General features: G+C 34.5%; 1 protein-coding gene across 3 annotated transcripts in view; it reads left to right on the top strand.

The window, feature by feature from the left end:
* The window catches only part of LOC306860379 (vitamin D3 receptor A-like), a 61415-nt gene that overhangs the window by 36080 nt on the left and 4378 nt on the right, over positions 1 to 20957 (top strand). For all 3 annotated transcript variants that reach the window (XM_079402048.1, XM_079402049.1, XM_079402050.1), the window contains 4 exons: positions 2883 to 3013; positions 15614 to 15798; positions 16826 to 16925; positions 19222 to 19402. In XM_079402048.1, coding sequence (XP_079258174.1) covers positions 2883 to 3013; positions 15614 to 15798; positions 16826 to 16925; positions 19222 to 19402 — 597 coding nt within the window. The remainder of the gene's footprint in view (positions 1 to 2882; positions 3014 to 15613; positions 15799 to 16825; positions 16926 to 19221; positions 19403 to 20957) is intronic.

The raw sequence follows: 20957 nt of genomic DNA, 5'->3' as shown, positions 1-20957 counted from the left end.
AAAAGCGTTTTCAAAAACTTTGTTTGGACAACATTAAAAAAAAGTAATTATTCCAAACGTTGACTAGTAATATAGAATATTGCAGGTTAAATTTATTTATATTACTAGTGTACAATAACAATAATAAAACTATTGAAAATATTACTAGTGTACAGTAACACTACTACTACGAATAAAACTATTCAAACTTAATTTTTTAAGCAATATTGCACAATTTTTCTTCCCTGTTTTTATTTTAAAATTAAATTAAATATTAAATTAAATGTGTTATTGCTCATTTGATTAACACCATTTTTGAATTTGCACTAAATCATAAATCCATAAAAAGACTACGGACATTTAATGTTTGGACAGTCCAAACCCTTGACCAGCAGTGTAAAATATTTCAGGTTAAATTTATTATTATTATTATAACATAATTATTTTAATATATTATTAAGCTCTATCACTGATGCTGATTTATTTTTATTTATTTTTTTCAAAAAATATAAATTAATTTAAACCTTTGACCAGTAGTATAAAATATTCCAGCATTTATTTATTTATAATAATAACAACAACAATAATAATAATTATTATTATTATTATTACGCTCTGTCACTGATGCTGAATTGTTGTTCTCTCAGCGAGGACAGAAAATGGTCGTGTTTGTTCCCGCTCTGGTCCCGGTGTTATTTTCATCCGTTAAATCCTCCCAAAGGTCAGTCGCTCAGGCGTGATGCACGTCTGGTTCTGGAGAACCGCCAGTGTCTGCAGCTTGTTAGATGCTTGCTTTTATTACCCTGCTGAAAAATACCAGCTTATGTAACTAATGTAGCTGCTGTCTATGAGCGGTCTCTTACGCAGGGACTAAGAGAACGGCGCCTCCCTATAATCAGTGACGTCGCTGAAATAAAATGCCATCTGAATGCGGGATGGGAAAGTGCTTTGTTTTCAGTTGTTCTTGCAGTTTCTCGCTGCCGTTCTCACTGATAATGTACCTTTAAGAGTCCTCTCTGCCCCTGACCCTGTTCTGATTGCTTGATCTCTTTATGGTGTGAATGCCATTGAGATGTAAATGTGGATGTCTAATTTATTGGATGCGGAAAACCCAGACGGAATCGTGGAATCTGGTCATATACATGTAATTTACTGCATAACGCGGAAAGTGACGGAACCTGGTGAAATATGGATGAATAAATCATCTGAGAAAACTATCACTACATCCCGCCAAAATAAAAGTTGTGACAGGAATGTATTATCGTTGTACATCAGAATGCACTTTCACTGTAACTTCAGTGTAATTATTATTATTAATAATAAAAAATTTATAAAAAGATTAAATTGTTAAATTATTATTAAATTAAATTAAATTAAATTATTAAAACTTTGTAATATCAGATTTTTTTTTGAAGTCTAACAGTAATCCAGCAAAGTCCAGCAAAGGAAGTGTTACATTTTTATTTGATGAAAATTATTAAAATTGAAAATGATTGAAATGTAATTTTTTATGCCTTCATTTAATTACCACCGTTTTTGTATTAAAGTTATATTTGTTATATAAAGTTTGTATTAAATTATAAATACAGAAAAATAAAAATAACACAGAATTTCTAAATAAATAAACAAACAAACAGCAATCTATAGGGCCCTTATATTGAAAAAAAACAAAAAAAACAATATATATATAAAAATATATATTGTTGAGGTTTTATGAATTCAGTGTTTCTTATTAAATGTGGTGTGATGCAGAAAAAATAAAACAAAACAAAAAATTTAATTTGAGAAAAAGATAAAACTGTATTTGGATAAAAATAAGACATCATAGTGCCTAAAATCGTCATTTTAGTTATATATATATTTTTATAAATTATTATAAGATTGAATATATCTCATGATTTAAATTAATTGGACATGATTTCTGACAATTAATTAATTTAATGTAATTAATTGTTATTAATTTAGCAATTAAAACAATGTAAAAAAAATTTAAACTGAAGAGAAAAAGTAAAAAAATAAAACAGAAAAAAGGAATTTGGGAAAAACATAAAATTAAATTCCTATTGTCATAAATTTATTTTTTTGTTATATTTTTAATTAATTGATATTACATTGAATAACTTTCATGATTTGAGTCAATTAAACATGCTTTTTGACTAACATTTAATTCAACCATTAAAACAGAAAATTAAAGTGTTAAAGAGCACATAGTCATGCACTTTCTGTAATGACTGCGAGAGAAGTGCTGGCGTCCCATCAGGCCTGTGCTTTCAGTGAAACACTGTCAGACGCCTCCTTCCCTCGACGCTCGTCTTCTCTGTGAAGTGTGTTTTTCACATCGAGCACACACACACTGACACGTTTCTGGCAGGTGTGTTTCATATGCCAGCGGATCCATTTCAGTGCGCTTGCGACCGCAGGTCAGCGGTTCGATTCTCAGGGTCAGTTTGGGCTGCTCTGATCAGTTTGTTTTACGTGTGTTTACAGAGGATAGTGAGGAGTGTAAATAGACTTGTGTGTGTGTGTGTGAGTTTGCTTTTATTTAGGATGGGGGTGTGTATGTGTGTATTGTAGTATAAATGTGTGTGTAAGGCATTCTGTCCTGTGTTCTGGAATCTGAACGATCCCTCACTAACCACAGTTACCTCTGAAATACTGCAGTAAATCAGTGTTTATGAGGAGCACCGCAGTCATAAAAACATCAATAAACCTGATAGAGATTGTGATGTTTCTGACGCACATCAACTCATATGAACTTAGGATTTTTCTGTGCCATTAGTGGTGTTTTGACAAATGATGTTTACTGGTTCATTCCTAATTGGTGACATACTGAGAATTAACAAATTTATATTTTTTAAATATTTAATTTAACTTTTTATGTACTTTCTCTCTCTCTCTGTCAGACGCAGTATGAAGCGCAAGGCGAGCTTCACCTGCCCGTTCAATGGGAACTGCACCATCACCAAAGACAATCGGCGACACTGCCAGGCCTGCCGTCTGAAGCGATGCGTCGACATCGGCATGATGAAGGAATGTGAGTGTCACACGCCCTCAGAGCTGACCAGGGTCAGAGGTCACACACAGGTCACGATGGCCCCCGCAGACTGAATGAACATCATCATATGAAAGAACCAAGACAATGCTGTCAGACCAGAGACACACTCATCACACCTGTCAACATCTCACACTAAATAATCCACATACTGACATCCAGAAGAACATTTTATATCTATCTATCTATATTAAATGTATGTATATCTAAAACGCAGTACACATAACAAGGTATAAAAAAAAGAAAATGGATAGAATAGAAAAAGAATAGAGCAAGCTAGTGTTAGAGACCTTTTTTACTTTTGTTAATTGTATAATAAATAAAAAGAAAACAAAATTAGAAAAGCTAGTGTTAGTTTTTTTGTAAGAAAACAAGCAGTTAGTAAATGAATAGAGTGCAAGTCTAAAAGGGACAAGTGTTTTTTTTAAAGAATAGAAATAGAATAGAGAGTGCTAGAGTTAGAGGGTCAAATAAAGATGGAAGAGATGTGTTTTTAGCCAACGTGCGTTCTTTTCGGCTCATTAAAATTAATCTGGATTAATTGTAAAGGTTGGATAGAACTGGCTGGAAGACCTGCCAAGAGACCGAACAAGAGCTTGAACAAGGAGTTGTGAAGCATGTTCCGAAAGAAAGGGCCTGATCTTCTTGATGTTGAATAAAGCAAATCTGCAGGACCGGGCAGTTTTAGCAATGTAGTCTGAGAAAGTCAGCTGATCATTAATCATAACTCTGGCTGTTTTTGAAGGAGTTATGGTTGATGAGCCTAACTGGAAGGTGAAATTGTGATGAAACGATTGGTTTGATGGAACCACAAGCAGTTCTGTCTTGGCAATGTTGAGTTGAAGGTGATGGTCCTTCATCCAGCAAGAAATGTCTGTTAGACAAGATGAGATGCGAGCAGCTATCGTCGGATCATCAGGATGCAATGAGAGGTAGATTTGAGCATCATCAGCATAGCAGTGATATGAAAAGCCATGTTTCTGAATGACAGAACCTAGTGATGCCATGTAGACAGAGAAGAGAAGTGGTCCAAGAACTGAGCCCTGAGGCACCCCAGTAGTTAGATGTTGTGACTTGGACACCTCACCTCTCCAAGATACCTTGAAAAACCTATCTGAGATATATATTGCTCAAGCAAGTGGCAAAACATTTAAATTACTTTTCTTACATTATCACAAACATTCTAAATTAAAACTTACCACTGACAGAAACAGTCTACTGCCTTTTCTTTAGCATTTCAATCTTTATTACAAGCAATCCTGCGGTTCATAAAGAACTTTGTTTTCCTACCTCAACGAGTGCCATCTATTATTGCCTTGTTTATCTATCTTCTCCTTTAAACCTAGCCAAAAAGCCATAGCCTATGTGTTGACTGTGAAACACAGTAGACATTAATTATGCATTTATGGTGTAATTACTTAATTTTCGTGTCGATCCATGGTCATATTTACCACAAACAATGCGCTGTCACTTTAATTCAGCGCTTGCAGCGGAAACGATCTCTGCATGCTGCAGACACACCGCTCCTGAACGCACTGCCGGACCGCAACTGTGTGCAGTGTGAACGCTTTAATCCGTTAACATGAGCGCAGAAAATATACACACCGCATACGCACTGCAAACGGAGTAATGTGAACCTGGCATTATGTGTGTGCGCTGCGAGAAGAGGTGTGTGCGCGAGTTCTGAATGGTTTAAACTGGCTAGAATTAAAAATAAATGCAATTTATAAACTTTAGTGACGATGCAACACTGCCTCGATTATGCAAGTGACAATTTCTGTGTCAACTCTGCAGCGTGTAGCTCGCATATAGACAGACGCAATGTGATTTGAAGCCATTTGCTAATTTAGAGAGGGAAAGATAGCGCACACAGTGATTCACTCACGCTGTTTGTGGAATTATGCCTTAAAGAAAGTTTTCAAATTACTTTATAGTTTATTTAATGAAGAAATATGAATTGTACCTCACCTTCAGCATTATAATTATTTCACCCGCGCCGGACAGAGACATGCGCTGCATGTCTTGTCAATCATCTCACGGCATGCGCGATCGCGTTTTTTTGAGATCGGCCTTTTTAGAGACTGCCGATCAAACATCCCAGCGTGATTATCGGGCCGATAGCGATCGGTAGCCAATCAATCGGAGCACCCCTAATATAAAATTAAAAGTAATATATTTTTTATAGATATAATTATTTATAAATATTTTAATATATCATTAAAATATTTTATTTATTTATTTATATATATATGTATGTGTAAATTTATAAATACTTTTATGTATTTATATTATTTAGTTATATATTTAAAATAATTATGTATCCATAAGTTTTCATATAAATTTTAAATATATACAATTTAAATATTATTTTATTATATATTTTTTATTAGATATTTATTACATATATCTGATTTATTAATATAATTTATTTTAAATGTATGTAGCATATTAAAATTTATTTTTATATTTTTTAATTAGATTTTAAATGTATATGGAGAAAGGGTTACAATATATAATTATATATTTATAATATATAATTTCTTCATGTTAGATTGTTTCAGACTCTTGCACATATTAAACTTGATCAGTGAAATCCCGAGATCTACAATAAGATGACAAGAGTTCTTATTATGAAACTATAACAGAGTGTTTATATATAATCTCTTGTGTTTATGAGTCAGTCAGTGTTTATGTAAGATCATCTGTCTTTAATTTAATATTTGGCATATTTCCATATCAGAGATGTTTTTAGAGTGTGTCAGGATGAAACCAACCACATTTAATAACTACATGTTAGTATTGTTTTAATAACTAGATTTTCTTTTTCTTTTTTTACAAAACATGCTCCTGTGTTGCTAGGGTGTTGTGGATGGTTGCCATGGCATTGATATGTGGTTGCTAAGGTGTTGTGAGCATTAAGTTCAAGTTTATTTGTATAGCTCTTTTTACGATCCAAATCGTTGCAAAGCAGCTCTACAGGAAATTAAGTTTCCACAATATATTTATATATAGCAGATCCTTAATATATTTAACTTATGGCAAAATTTGGCAATTCTGTATGTTGTCTGAGCGTTGGCATCCTCCGAGGAGTTAGCATTATCTTTTCTCAGGTGTTCAGTCATCTCAGATCATTTAAGGGTTGGATCCAGACTGAATCTTCTGTAATTCCTAGTTACCACGGGATGTTAATCAACAGAGAAACAAATAGAGACATAATTAGCGTAGCTGCTGTTCCATCTAAGCAAAAATTATTTGTTCAACCCAAGCTAAAGAATAATAATAATGTACATTTGATCAGATATAACTGCAGTACAAGATTATAAGATGCATTATGTGAATGCTTGGCTAAAGAGATGTGTCTTTAATCTAGACTGTAAAATTGGGGTAATATGATCATATTTTCTTGACCTGGTAAGAACTCTAGCCTGTTTATTGAAGATGCTGGACAACCACCTAGCAGTGCATTACAATAGTCCAGTCTAGAGGTCATGAATGCATGAACTAGCTTTTCTGCATCAGAAACAGGTAGCATGTTTCGAAGCTTGGCAATGTTTCTAAGATGGAAGAATGCTGTTTTTGTAACATGGGAAATATGATTTTCAAAGGACAAGTTGCTGTCTAATATAACACCCAGATTTTTACTTTAGAGGACGTAACAGTACATCCGTCTAGTTGCAAATTATAATCCAAGAGATTCTGTGTACTGTTTTTTGGTCCAATAAGTAATATCTCTGTCTTATCTGAATTTAATAGGAGGAAATTATTGGTCATCCAATCTTTTACATTTTTTACACAATCTATTAGCTTAGATAGTTTAGAAGTTTCATCTGGTCTTGTTGAGATATATAATTGAGTATCATCAGCATAGCAATGAAAACTAATCCCGTGTTATAATAATATTACCAAGAGGCAACATGTATATTGAAAATAGCAGAGGACCTAGGACAGATCCTTGTGGTACTCCATATTTTACTGGTGATAATTGAGATGACTCCCCATTTAAATGAACAAAGTGGTAGCGATCGGACAGGTAGGATCTAAACCATCTTAAAGCCTACCCTTGAATACCTGTATAGTTTTGTAATCGATCTATGAGTATGTCATGGTCTATAGTGTCGAACGCAGCACTAAGATCAAGTAATACTACGAGATGCAGCCTTGATCTGAAGCAAGAAGCAAGTCATTTGTAATTTTAACAAGTGCAGTTTCTGTGCTATGGTGAGGCCTGAAACCTGACTGAAATTCTTCATAGAGATAATTTTTTTGCAAAAAGGAGCATAATTGAGCAGACACAACTTTTTCTAAAATTTTAGACATAAACGGAAGATTTGAAATGGGTCTGTAATTTGCCAGTTCATTAGAATCTAGTTGTGGTTTCTTAATAAGAGGCGTAATAACCGCCAGCTTGAATGGTTTTGGGACGTGACCTAAAGATAACGATGAGTTAATAATATTGAGAAGCGGTTCTTCTGCTACGGGTAACAACTCTTTCAGTAGTTTAGTGGGTACAGGATCTAATAAACACGTTGTTGGTTTAGATGCACTGATAAGTTTATTTAGCTCTTTCTGTCTTATAGTTGTAAAGCACTGCAGTTTTTCTTTAGGTGCGATGAATGAAGCTGAAATACTAGACGCAGTAGAATCTACATTTGATATTGTATTTCTGATGTTATCTATTTTATCAGTAAAGAAATTCATAAAATCATTACTATTAAACTGTGGGGGAATATTTAGATCGGGTGGTGTCTGTTTATTTGTTAATCTAGCCACTGTGCTAAATAATAACCTTGGATTGTTTTGGTTATTATCTATGAGTTTGTGGATATGCTCTACCCTGGCAGCTTTTAGAGCCTGTCTATAGCTGGACATACAGTTTTTCCACGCAATTCTAAAAACTTCTAATTTAGTTTTTCTCCATTTGCGCTCAAGATTCCGAGTTTCTTTCTTGAGAGAATGGGTATAACTGTTGTACCATGGCGCAGTACGTTTTTCTCTAACCTTTTTCAATTTGAGGGGGGCAGCAGCTTCTAATGTATTACAGAAGATAGTGTCCATGTTGCTAGTCATTTCGTCTAGTTCATGCGTATTTATGGGTACACAGAGCAGTTGAGATAAATCAGGCAGGTTATTTGTGAATCTGTCTTTGGTGGCTGGAACAATAGTTCTGCCCGGACGATAACGCGGAGCCATATAACTAATATCAGTAATAGGCAGCATGCACGATACAAGGAAATGATCAGTAACATCATCACTTTGAGGTACGATATCTATATTGGTAAGATCAATTCCATGCGATATAATTAAATCTAGCGTATGATTAAAACGATGAGTGGGCCCGGTGACGTTTTGCTTGACTCCAAAAGAGTTTATTAGGTCAGTAAACGCAAGTCCTAACGCATCATTTGTATTATCAACGTGAATGTTAAAATCTCCGACAATTAGCAGTTTATCAACATTAACTAGTAGATCTGAGAGGAAATCTGCTAATTCTTTTAGGAAATCTGCATATGGCCCTGGCGGTCTATACACAGTAGCCAGAGCAAGAGATAGGAGAGATTTATTTTGCATATCTAACAGTGTAACATTAAGCAGAAGTATTTCGAATGAGTTAAACCTCCTGTATCCTGTTTTCTGAGTAACATTGAGAATATCACTATATATTGTTGCCACACCGCCGGCACGACCAGTCTGACGGGGCTCATGTTTATAACAGTAGCTTGGTGGAGTAGACTCATTTAGACCAAAATATTCATTTGGTTTAAGCCAGGTTTCAGTCAGGCAGTACATCAAACTTATTATCTGTGATCATTTCATTTACAATAACTGCTTTGTGTGCGAGTGATCTAATGTTTAGGAGCCCAAGCTTTAAAAATTGTTTTTGTTCATTTATTTTGCGTTTTTCTGGTTTAATCACGATCAGATTTTTTCTAGATCCTGCATTAAATTTATATTTTGACCTCGCTATTCGGGGAACAGACACAGTCTGTATAGATTGGACAACGCAAGTACTTCTATCTTTTAAGCGGGTAGAACAAAAGTCATCATAGCAGTTATTTGAGAATTGTCTTACTAGTCAGATGGAGCGTAGCGTCCTGGAGATGTTGTCCGACAGGAGTTCCGCTCCGACTCTGCTGGGGTGCAGGCCATCAGCACGGAAAAGCCTAGGACGCTCCCAGAAAATATTCCAATTATTAACAAAGAGCAGTTTCTTTAGAAAACAGCATTGATAAAAAAATAATCTGCTTTGTTTATATGTTAATTCCAGTGAATTGAGGTGTTTTGAAGCAACACACACACACACACACACACACAGTTCATCTGAGGAAAACAGCCGCGGTTTCCAGAGAGAGAGAGACAGAGAGAGCCAACAATGATGCTTTTTCTCCATGAAGTTGCACAATGAGCGACCCAGATTTATTCAGATGCGGGTGGGAGTCGTGGGGAAGGCAGATAGATACTTTAAGAGAAAACGGATACAGTTGCATATAAAAGAGCCTCTTTGTGCGTCGTGTTCGGTCAGCCGAGGACAGCAGGTCAAAGGTCAGCGCTGTTTGTAGCCAATGAGACGCTGATCTCACACCTCAGAGCGCTGTGATGTCATCGTGACATCATCGGAAGGGGCGGAGTCAGATGTAATGTTTGTGATCGCTGGATTCGTTACACAGGACTGTTCATACATATAATGCTGTTTCATTCTACTAAACAAGATTTGCTTTTTTATTTTCTTATTTTTATTTTAATCTTATTACAGTAATAATAATAATAATTTATTATATATTTCACTTTTGTTATGTTTCACAGTTTTATTTTATGAGCATTCTAAAATACCGCGTCTAATATGAAATACAAAAATGAAAAAATATTCATTATTTAAATTTTTTTTAATTTCATGTGAATTTTACTTAAAGGTCATTTGTTTAATTTTCTATGTATACAAGTAAAAAATTAATTAAAAGGTAACGTTTTAATTAATTTCATATATAAAATTTCACTTTAATATTTATTTTATTTATGTAATATGATAATATATAATATACTATCTATTTATTTATTTATTTATTTTATATACAAGTAAAAATTATTTATATGCCAAAAACACGTAAATATGAAGTAAAAATATAAAATTATATATATATATATCACATCTTAGCACTGCACAGAAGCTGCATGAAGTGACATTAGATGTGGCATTTATACATTTAGACTGTATTTATAATTGCATGAATAATGGTATGAGATTAATGTTTTAAATACAAAATTCTGAATATAGAAATATGTTGGAATAGAATGTAATATGTCTACTTTTAGATGGGAAACTTAATACGGCCAGCAGGTGGCAGAGGTTCATGATTGAATCACTGAGTCATTCAAACAATTCTTTCAAAACGGCTGAATCCTTAAGAAGCGACTCAAATGACTGTTTTTATGAATGGTTTAGTGAATCAGTGATTCGCCCAAGACAACGCGGATTTGGATTCGAACACAGAAACGAAACAAAAACAGCACTCTTGCTCGTGTCATATTGCCGAACTGTCAGGAGCATTTTTTTGCTCTCATATCTTGACATTTCCAAGTTAGCAGCATGTATATTAAAACATAAAATTATAAATGAATAAAAAAAATATATAATGATTGATAAACACCAAGTGCAAAGCCGCTATGTTGATGAATGGAATTGCACTCGTGATCGCAAAGATGCTTCCAGAAACGAATTATTACAAGTGGTCAAATGAATAAAACTGCGAGAATACTTTCTTGTAAGATATTATGATGTTGAATAAGTGATGCATTTACATTTATGCATTTAGCAGACGCTTTTATCCAAAGCGACTTACATTCCATTCAAGTTACAGTTTTTACATTTTATCAGCTCTTGCTTTCCCTGGGAATCGAACCCATGACTTTGGCGTTGCTAGCGCCATGCTCTACTATTTGAGCTACAGAAAAGCCTGATGCTTGAGCTGCTGTTTTTTTAAAAGACATCAGACGGTCTGAATCAGACCCTTTCTTCTGATAAACTGCAGCATGAACAACGACGTGCAAGTGCAATTTCTCATTGCAAACTGAACTGAAGCGTCGGGAAACACTCAATACCTTATAAAGCGTATACACAGATTATACTACACAGAGCACAGCAGAAAGACATTTGGCAATCAACTTGTAATGTTTCTGCTGGCATGCATGTTCAAATGAAAGTTTTAAACAGTGTTCCTGCCGTGCAACATATCTTACGGTACTACTGAATGGACGATACTACCGTTTAAAAAATGCAATGGCACCGCGGGTATTTTTAAGCTTTAGTATCGCGATACTACCGTAGTACCAGTGTATTGTGCAACGGACAAACTCCTTCTGCTCTCCCGGACAAACAAGAATTTTTCTAACTCTGCTGCTCTGTGTTTCACGGAAACCTGGCTAAATGGCGACATACCAGACAGCGCGATTCATCTGCCTAATTTCACGCTGATCAAAGCAGATCGCGACACAGAATCAACGGGGAAATCACGCGGCGATAATTCTTGGGGACTTTAATAAAGCAAATCTCTCCCGCAAACTGCCAAAATACAGACAGCACATCACCCACCAGAGACAGTAATATATTGGATCACTGTTACACAACAATAAAGGACTCATATCACTCGGTTCCAGCAGCTTTAGGACTCTCTGATCACTGTTTGGTTCATCTTATTCCGACCTACAGGCAGATACTTAAATCTGCAAAGCCTGTATTAAGATCTGTTAAAAGATGGACTAATGAAACCGAGCGGGACTTACAAGCTTGTTTCTCTCTCACTGATTGGTCTGTTTTTGAAGCCGCTGCCATCGATCTGGATGAGCTCACAGAGACTGTACAACAATGACAAACCATGGTTCACTGCAAAACTCAGACAGCTCCGTCAGGCCAAAGAAGATGCTTACAGAAAGGGGGATAACGTCTTGTACAAACAGGCCAAATACACACTGGAAAAGGAGATCAGAGTGGCAAAGAGGAATTATTCTGACAAGCTAAGGAAAATATTATCTTCCAGTGATCCTGCTTCAGTGTGGAAAGGCATGAAGGATATCACCAGTTACAAGTCACCATCCCCCAGCACTCTGGAGAATCAACAACTAGCAGACGACTTGAACGAGTTTTATTGTCGTTTTGAAAAAACACCCCACACCCGCCCTGAACACCTCTCCCCACAACCATTAACACCTCCAGCAACCTTCCTCTCTCCCACACCTACAATTCAAATCAGCGAAGAAGATGTGCGCCAGGTCTTCAGGAAGAACAAAAGAAGGAAAGCACCAGGCCCAGATGGTGTGTCACCAGCCTGTCTGAAATCCTGTGCTGACCAACTGGCCCCCATCTTCACACAGATCTTCAACAGATCACTGGAGCTGTGTGAAGTCCCCTCATGCTTCAAATGCTCCACCGTCATCCCCATCCCAAAGAAACCCAAAATTACTGGACTTAATGACTACAGACCTGTGGCTCTAACGTCTGTAGCCATGAAATCATTTGAAAGACTGGTTTTGGCTTATCTGAAGGACATCACTGGTACCTTACTGGACCCCCTGCAGTTTGCCTACAGAGCAAACAGGTCTGTGGATGATGCAGTCAACATGGGACTGAACTTCATCCTGAAGCATCTGGACAGACTAGGGACTAATGTGAGGATCCTGTTTGTGGACTTCAGCTCCGCTTTTAACACCATCATCACGGACACCCTTCAGAATAAACTAACTCAGCTCTCCGTCCCCACCTCTGTCTGTCAGTGGATCAACAGCTTCCTGACAGACAGACAGCAGTTATTACAGCTTGGTAAATTCACATCCGGCACTCGATGTGCCTCAGGGCTGCGTACTCTCCCCACTGCTCTTCTCCCTCTACACCAATGACTGCACCTCTAAAGTCCCCTCTGTCAAGATCCTGAAGTTTGCAGACGAGACCACACTGATCGGCCTCATCCAGGACGGTGACGAGTCTGCTTACAGACAGGAGGTTAAGGAGCTGGCTGTCTGGTGCTGTCTTAACAACATGGAGCTTAATACGCTCAAAACTGTGGAGATGATCATGGACTTCAGGAGAAACCCCCCTGCTCTCCCCCCACTCACCATCATGAACAGCACTGTGACTGCAGTGGAGTCATTCAGATTCCTGGGCATCACCATCTCCCAGGACCTGAAGTGGGATATTCACATAGACTCCATTGTCAGAAACCCCAGCAGAGGCTGTACTCTCTTTGCCAGCTGAGGAAGTTCAATCTGCCACAGGAGCTGCTGAAACAGTTCTACTCTGCCATCATTGAACCATCCTCTGCACTTCAATAACTGTCTGGTTCAGCTCAGCTACCAAATCTGACCTCAGAAGACTACGGAGGGTAGTCCGGACTGCTGAGCGAATCATTGGTACAACCCTCCCCACTCTCCAAGAACTGTACTTATCCTGAGTGAGCAAAAGGGCTGGTAAAATCACTCTGGACCCCTCACACCCAGCACACTCCTTCTTTGAACTGTTACTGTCTGGTCGACGCTACAGAGCTCTGAGCACCAGAACGACCAGACACAGGAACAGTTTCTTCCCTCAGGCAATCCATCTCATGAACACTCAACAATATACGTGGAACACACAACTATAATACATTATCCATTCACCACACTCACTTATTTTATTTTTATTTTCTCACTTCTAATTTGCACATACTTGACCTGTACATACATAGTTGTCTATATTATATATTGTGTTTTTGCTGCTTTGTACATTGCCTATTTGGATATTTGTATATTATTCTTTTATTATCTGTGTCCTGTCCTGTTGCTGTCTTTCTGTTGCACTGTGGAGTTTCTGTCACTACAACAAATTCCTTGTGTGTGTAAACATACTTGGCCAATAAAGCTAATTCTGATTCTGAGCTAACAATTCTGTCTGACGGCAGGAATGCCTCTAACTTCGTCAGTTGTGTGTGAATGTGTTTCTGGGAATGGTTCAAACGGCGTAAGTAAGAGACAGACGCACGAGACTGGCTCACGATCCGCTCCGGGAAACACGCTCGGCTCAACAGCTCGGGAAGCTTGGGTTGTCAGTCAGCATCTGTATTTACTCTGCTGCCCGCTGGGCATCTGAAAACTGCCACCCCGCACCTTCACAGGAGCCTGGAGAGTGAGCCAAGATCAGCAACAGAGAGAATGTTCATCCACACTGCTCTTCAGTCAGCCTCACGCTCCCACAGAGCTACTGAACACACTTTCTGACTCACACACTCGTTATATGAAGCGGCTCAACTACAGCCAAGCTTCCCATCAGCTGCGCTGCAATTAGGCCAACAAAATTCAATTTGCACTCAATTTTATAACAGATTTGGAAACAGCAGAATTTGACTGAATGTTTCGCTACAGAAACGTGTGAAATTTTGCACAGGGAATTAGTGAGTCAGTGTTGATTTAAATGAAACGCACTGGATGAAAGAGGGCATTCTGGGACAGAAAACGTGTTGACAGATTTAACTTGTCAATGGCAGTGTTGTTTTTAATGTCATTATTATGCTATTGTAGTTTTTATTCATATTTTGAATTAGTTTCTATTTTTATGATTTCCTTTTAAGTTACTTTTAGTAGTTTTGATGTTTTTGTCATTTAAAAAATAATAATTTTGTTCATTTTTATTAGTTAATTTTAGTAATTAAAAAATATATATATTAAAATGTGTATACTTTATCAATTATTATTTTAATTTGGGAATTTTAGTAATTTTGTTTTGTTTTTGTAATTTTTAAAATATGCATATATTTTAATTAATTTATATTAATATTTTGAATTAGTTTCTATTTTATATTTTCCACTTTCATTTTAATTAGTTAATTTTTAGTAATTTTGTGCGTTTTTTTCCTTCTTTTTTGTCATTTTCTTTGTTTTTATGTCTGTATAGTTTTATAATTTAATTAATATTTTGAATTAGGTTTTATTTGTATATTTTCTGTTTTCATTTCATCACTATTCTTTAGTAATTTTGTTGCGCATTTTTGCCATTTCATGTTTTTTAATGCCTATATAGTTTACATTTTTATTAATATTTTATATGTATATGTATATTTTCTGTTTTTATTTTTAGACAATTTGAATTTTGTTGGGTTTTTGATGTTTTTTTTAATGTTTTTATTATTTATTTTATTCATCTATATTTTAAATTAGTTTTTAAATTTTATGTTTAAATTTAGTAATTTTGTTGTGTTATATTTATGTCCATATAGTTTTAATTCATTTTTAATAAATTTTTTCAAATTCCATTTTTATTTTTAGTAGTTTGCCTGTATAGTTTTATTTTTATATATTTATTAATTTAGTACTTCTGCTTAAACTGAAATTTGAGATGTTTCTTTTGCAACTAGCTGAAATAATAGCTGGTATAAAATGTTTTAAAAACTAGCTTTAAATAAAAAAATAATTAATTTCAGTTAGCATTATTTTGTCAAGTAATGCAAATGTTTTTTCATGTTTGTTTTAGTTTCACTTAACATTAATAACCCAGGCTACTGGAAAAGCTTCACTCTGTGGTGGAGTTACAAATCGTTTGTGTAACTGGTTCTGTCTGTGTCTCAGTCATTCTGACAGACGAGGAGGTGCAGAGGAAGAAGGATCTGATCCTGAAGAGGAAGGAGGAGGAGGCGGCGCGGGAGGCGAGGAAGCCTCGTCTGAGTGAGGAGCAGATGCAGATCATCAACACGCTGGTGGAGGCGCATCACAAGACCTACGACGACTCCTACTCTGACTTCGCCAGATTCAGGGTCAGTCCCGTTTGCTTCTAACACCTTCCTAAAGTCTCTTCTACTTAACAAGGCTGCATTTATTTGATCAAAAATACAGAGAATTTTTTAAATATTATTAGAATTTAAAACGGCTGTTTTCTGTGTGAATCTCTGTTAAACTGTAATTTATTTCTGTAATGTGCAGCTGAATTACTCCAGTCTTCAGTGTCACATGATCTTCAGAAATCATTCTAATATACTGATTTGCTGCTCAAGAAACATTTCTGATTATTATTATTATGTTGAAAACAGGTGTGCTGCACAATATTTTTGTGGAAACTGTCATACATTTTATTTTTCAGGATTCACAGATGAATAGAGAGTTAAAAAACAGCATTTATCCAAAATAGAATAAAAATAAATATATTAATTTCTTTAAAAAAAAAGATTTTTCACATCTTTAAATTCTACAACTTAAGGAACAACAATTCTAAAACAAACACAATATATTCAGAAACAATATATATCAAAATTGCATAAATCATCAATAGTCATCTAGCTGTATCTGCCAAAATTAATTAAATCTGTTTAATATGTGATCTGGTTCATGTTCCTTTAGTGTCAATGAAGACCTGACTGGTATATTATTATAATTTTTTTTTTTTTGAAAAGATTCAACTAATTCAGTGATTTTAATTTGATGTTTCATAAATTATTCCTGATGAACAAACACATTTACAACCAATTGTGTTGCTGCTATTTTAATGGCTTTAATAACAAGTTTTATACATGTATATGAAGTTTATTTTCTTTGTAAAGACTGAATGTGTCTGTAGGTTAATGTAGTTACTAAAGACTCTCCTTTTACAGTCATTTCATTTACGAGCAGAATTCGGGCTCGAGTTCTCCTCGTGAAACCTGAGCTGGAGTTCATGATGAGGGATGTTTTATAAGTGCAATTATTTCTGATGTTTGTTGTGTTCTCTAATGGAGACTCAGTTCTAAACGCATCCTGTGTATTTCCTCTCTAAGAGTTTGTGTAATATCAGGTGTTTTGTGTGTTTAGCCTCCGGTTCGTGAGGGTCCGGTCACCCGCAGCGCCAGTCGAGCTGCGTCTCTTCACTCGCTGTCTGACGCCTCGTCAGATTCATTCAACCATTCACCAGGTAACACACACACACACACACACACACACACACACACACACATCTAAATGGGGTAATTCCATAGACTTCTATTGCTTTATATATGCAGCCAATTATAAGTAATAAAACACAACACTTACAGAAACTGTTGTCTTTTTTGTCAGATTTTGCTCACTCATGATCACAAAATTGTCCCCAAAATACTTTTAAGTGGGAATACACACATCCATTCTGTGAGATCTCATAACTTGAAAACCACTTTTTTTCCCACTTTATTTGTTACACTGCAAAAAAATTCTTACTTGTCTTGTTTTCCGTTACAAATATCTAAATATTCTTAAATTTAGGCCTACTTGATAAGCAAAGTGACCGAAAATATAAAGTCTCGTTTTGTAAACAATTGATCATAATCAAGCGATTTTATGCTTAAAATGAGAAAAATAACCTGAATTCAATGAGAAATTATTTAAATAATTTTTCTGACCCCACTAACAGATATTTGTCTTGTTTTAAGCATAAACTTGCGTATTTTTGATCATTTTTGTAAAAGAAAACCAGACTTCATGTCTTAAGGCAAGACACCACAGGTGAACAGGGTAAAAATCTAATGATCACACCATACTTCCTCAGTTGATTAATCACAGTACATTAAGACAATTATATGTTTGCATTATCTAATTATATATGCACGTTGCATACATTTCAAGAAAATAAATCTGAAAGCTGGATAAATCCAGGTTCAAAATTCTTGTTTGATTTTGTTGACATACTAGAGTTAAAGGATTTTAAAAGGAGGATTTTGGATTTTGGTTAGGCTCTTTTTATCACTCCATAAATTAGAAAATACTGTCAACAAACAGAAAAAACAAACTTTTGCCATGTTTTTAGGAATAAAATGTTATATAAACCAGTGTAAATGATTTATAAGGAAACGCCTCAGTAAAAACATTTAGAATATAAAGAGTAATAAAACTGCTAAGTTTGGTGTAGTTAAGTGCTGCTCAAGTGGATAAAAATCTCATGGTCCTTTAAAGATATGGATTTTCACAATGTTTTTAGGAATAAAATGTTATATAAATCAATGTGAAAGAAATATGAACAAACCCCTCAGTAAAAACCTTCAGAATATAGAAAGGAATAAAAATGCTAAATTTGGTGTATGTAAGTGCTGCTGAAATTAAGAAAAAATAATTTTGAGAAAACAACCTTTAAAGATATATATTGTAAATCGAATCTACAGACACTTAGATGAAGTACAATGATAAAATCGGCGTGTGATATGAACAAACCCCTCAGTAAAAACCTTCAGAATATAGAAAGGAATTAAAACTGGTAAGTTTGGTGTATGTAAGTGCTTCTGAAGTGAAGAGAAAACTTTTAAAAATATGCATTGTAATTAGAAACTACAGATGCGAATAGATAAAGTAAAATAATAAACTGAATGATGCATGAACAAACCCTTCATCAAAAACCTTCAGAATATAGAGAGGAATTAATCTGCTAAATTTGGTGTATGTAAGTGCTGCTGAAGTGGAGAAAAAACTTTTAAAGATAATGTATTGTAATTGAAATCTACAGATGCAAATAGATGAAGTGCAATAAAATGAACGCTTAAATAAATATATATTTCAAATTTCGTTCTACTAGTTTGAAGAATATATTCTATAGATATACCAAGATCTCAAAATTGAGCAGTGCATGAAAAAAACTACAGTTTTGCCTGTAGTGTCTTGTACATAAATAACATAAATAAATATATAAATACACACACATACAGTATATATTTAAAAAATATTTACATGTATATATTTATATTCATATAATTTATATTATATATAAATATATTTAAAATATAAACAACTTATATTTCTTAAATATATACATGCATGTGTGTGCATGTACATGCACATAATAAATATACACAGCACACACATATATTATGTAAACAAAAACTTTTATTTTGGATGCGATTAATCATTTGACAGCACTATTAGATACATGTACTTTGAAAACAAGACAAAAATTATAAGGAAAGAAATTCAGAATTCAAATTAATTTTTTTACATCGTTGAAGTCTCTAAAAATCTGCAAAAAACACCATAAAATCATCAAATTTTTTGCACAAACTATAGCACCACTCAGATTTTCACTCTTCTCTGATTTTGAGGAATCTTCACCTACCTGAATAAATGCTGAACACATACAAAAACCATCTGATAATGCAAATATCATGCACCTTAATGCAAAATATGATGCATTTCCATTTCTGGTTCTGGTATATGTGTTGTGTCTGATGTATCGTATCGTGTCTCTATAGAGTCTGTGGACACTAAGCTGAACTTCAGTAATCTGCTGATGATGTATCATGACAGCAGCGGAAGTCCAGACTCCAGCGAGGAGGACAACTCACGCCTGTCCATGTTACCGCACCTCGCAGACCTCGTCAGCTACAGCATCCAGAAAGTCATCGGATTTGCCAAGATGATCCCTGGATTCAAGTGAGACTCATTCTGTCCAAAAAACATCCCATTAGCCAGGAATTGAGTGTTGTTTTTTTTTTTAGTGTTGTTTTTTCCTCTCACAATTGTTGCACTTTGAAGTGATGTTACCCAACTAGTGCTGTCATTATTATCCAAAACTACAGTTATTGAAAATAATAATTGTTCATTGAAATAATTATGAAATAAAATATTTCACGAAACGTAAAATTTAAAAAACTGCTATAACAAGTCTCATTTAGCTTAACACAGTACACGTAGCAAGGTTTTTTAAAATTATATAATAAATCAAACGAAAACCGATAGAATAGAAAAAGAATACAGCAAGCTACTGTTAGAGGCTTTTTTAAATTGTATAATAAATAAAGAATTAGAAAGGCTAGTGTTAAAGTAAATTCAAAAGTAGTAGTACAGAAGTACTCAAAATAAAAATAAAATAAACTCTCAATATCAAAACAATTTTCATTAATTCAAATAAAGCTGAAATCAAATATTTAATAAAAAACTTGAATGAAAATGTTAAATTTTACCATGGCATCTAACTTAAGTTTAGATTAAAGTACTACAATTATTAAAACTGAAATAAATATAAATTAAAACTAAATACAGAAACTAATAAAAATCACAAAAGTATACTAAAACTTAAACTAAAATGAAAACTGAAAATATCAAAGCAATTATAGATAGATTTCATTTGTTGAAATAAAGCTGAAATAAAATATAAATTTGATGAAAAATTTTGCCACAGCAAATATCCTAAGTTGAAGTACTAAAATTGAAATAGAAATTAAAATAAATTAAAGCTAAATTGAAAAATAAAAGTGAACTAAACTAAATGAAAACTGGAAATATCAAAAAGATGATTCTAAATAAGAATAGTATATAAATAATACTAAAATAACACAGTACATAAGGTCCACCATCTTCTAACAGCAGCTAAATGGTGATGAATGGTTTTATTTACTTAGCAAAGCCAGTTTTTCCTCCCACTTGGCTCGTAGCGAGTGTTAATGTTGGCCGCTCGTTCAGATCATCACACAGACCTTTCTGAAGAAGAGTCTGGAGTATGTGTGTGATCTTCAGTCCACAAGTATTAAGAGCTGATTATTTCACAGCTATAAATAAATAATCTGCTGGATCTCAATCAAAACCTTAAAAATCTTTCACTGATTTAGCAGACGCTTTTATCCAAAGCATCTGAATTAAACCCATGAACTTGGCAATATTAGAGCTGTGCTCCACTATTTGAACTGCAAAGCAGTGTTATTTTAGTATCTTTAATATACTGTTATAGGTAGAAATGAGTTTTCATGTTTATATTTTCTGTTTTCATTTAATGTCAAAGATTTAGCAATTGTTGTCATTTTTTTTTAAATGTCTATATATTGAAGTTAATTTAGTAAACCAACTTAAACTAAATGGAAATCAGAAATGTTGCCTTGGAGATTAGCTAAAATATAAAAAACTTTTAACTTATTTTTATTTCAGTTAATGTTAATTTATTTCAATGAATCAAAACATTTTTGTCAAATGTCTACATAAATTTTTTTGTAGT

Source organism: Barbus barbus (assembly GCF_936440315.1).
Source record: "Barbus barbus genome assembly, chromosome: 41".
NCBI classification, from domain to species: Eukaryota; Metazoa; Chordata; class Actinopteri; order Cypriniformes; family Cyprinidae; genus Barbus; species Barbus barbus.
The sequence above is the reverse complement of the archived record's forward strand: the minus strand, read 5'-3'. Positions and strand labels throughout refer to the sequence as shown.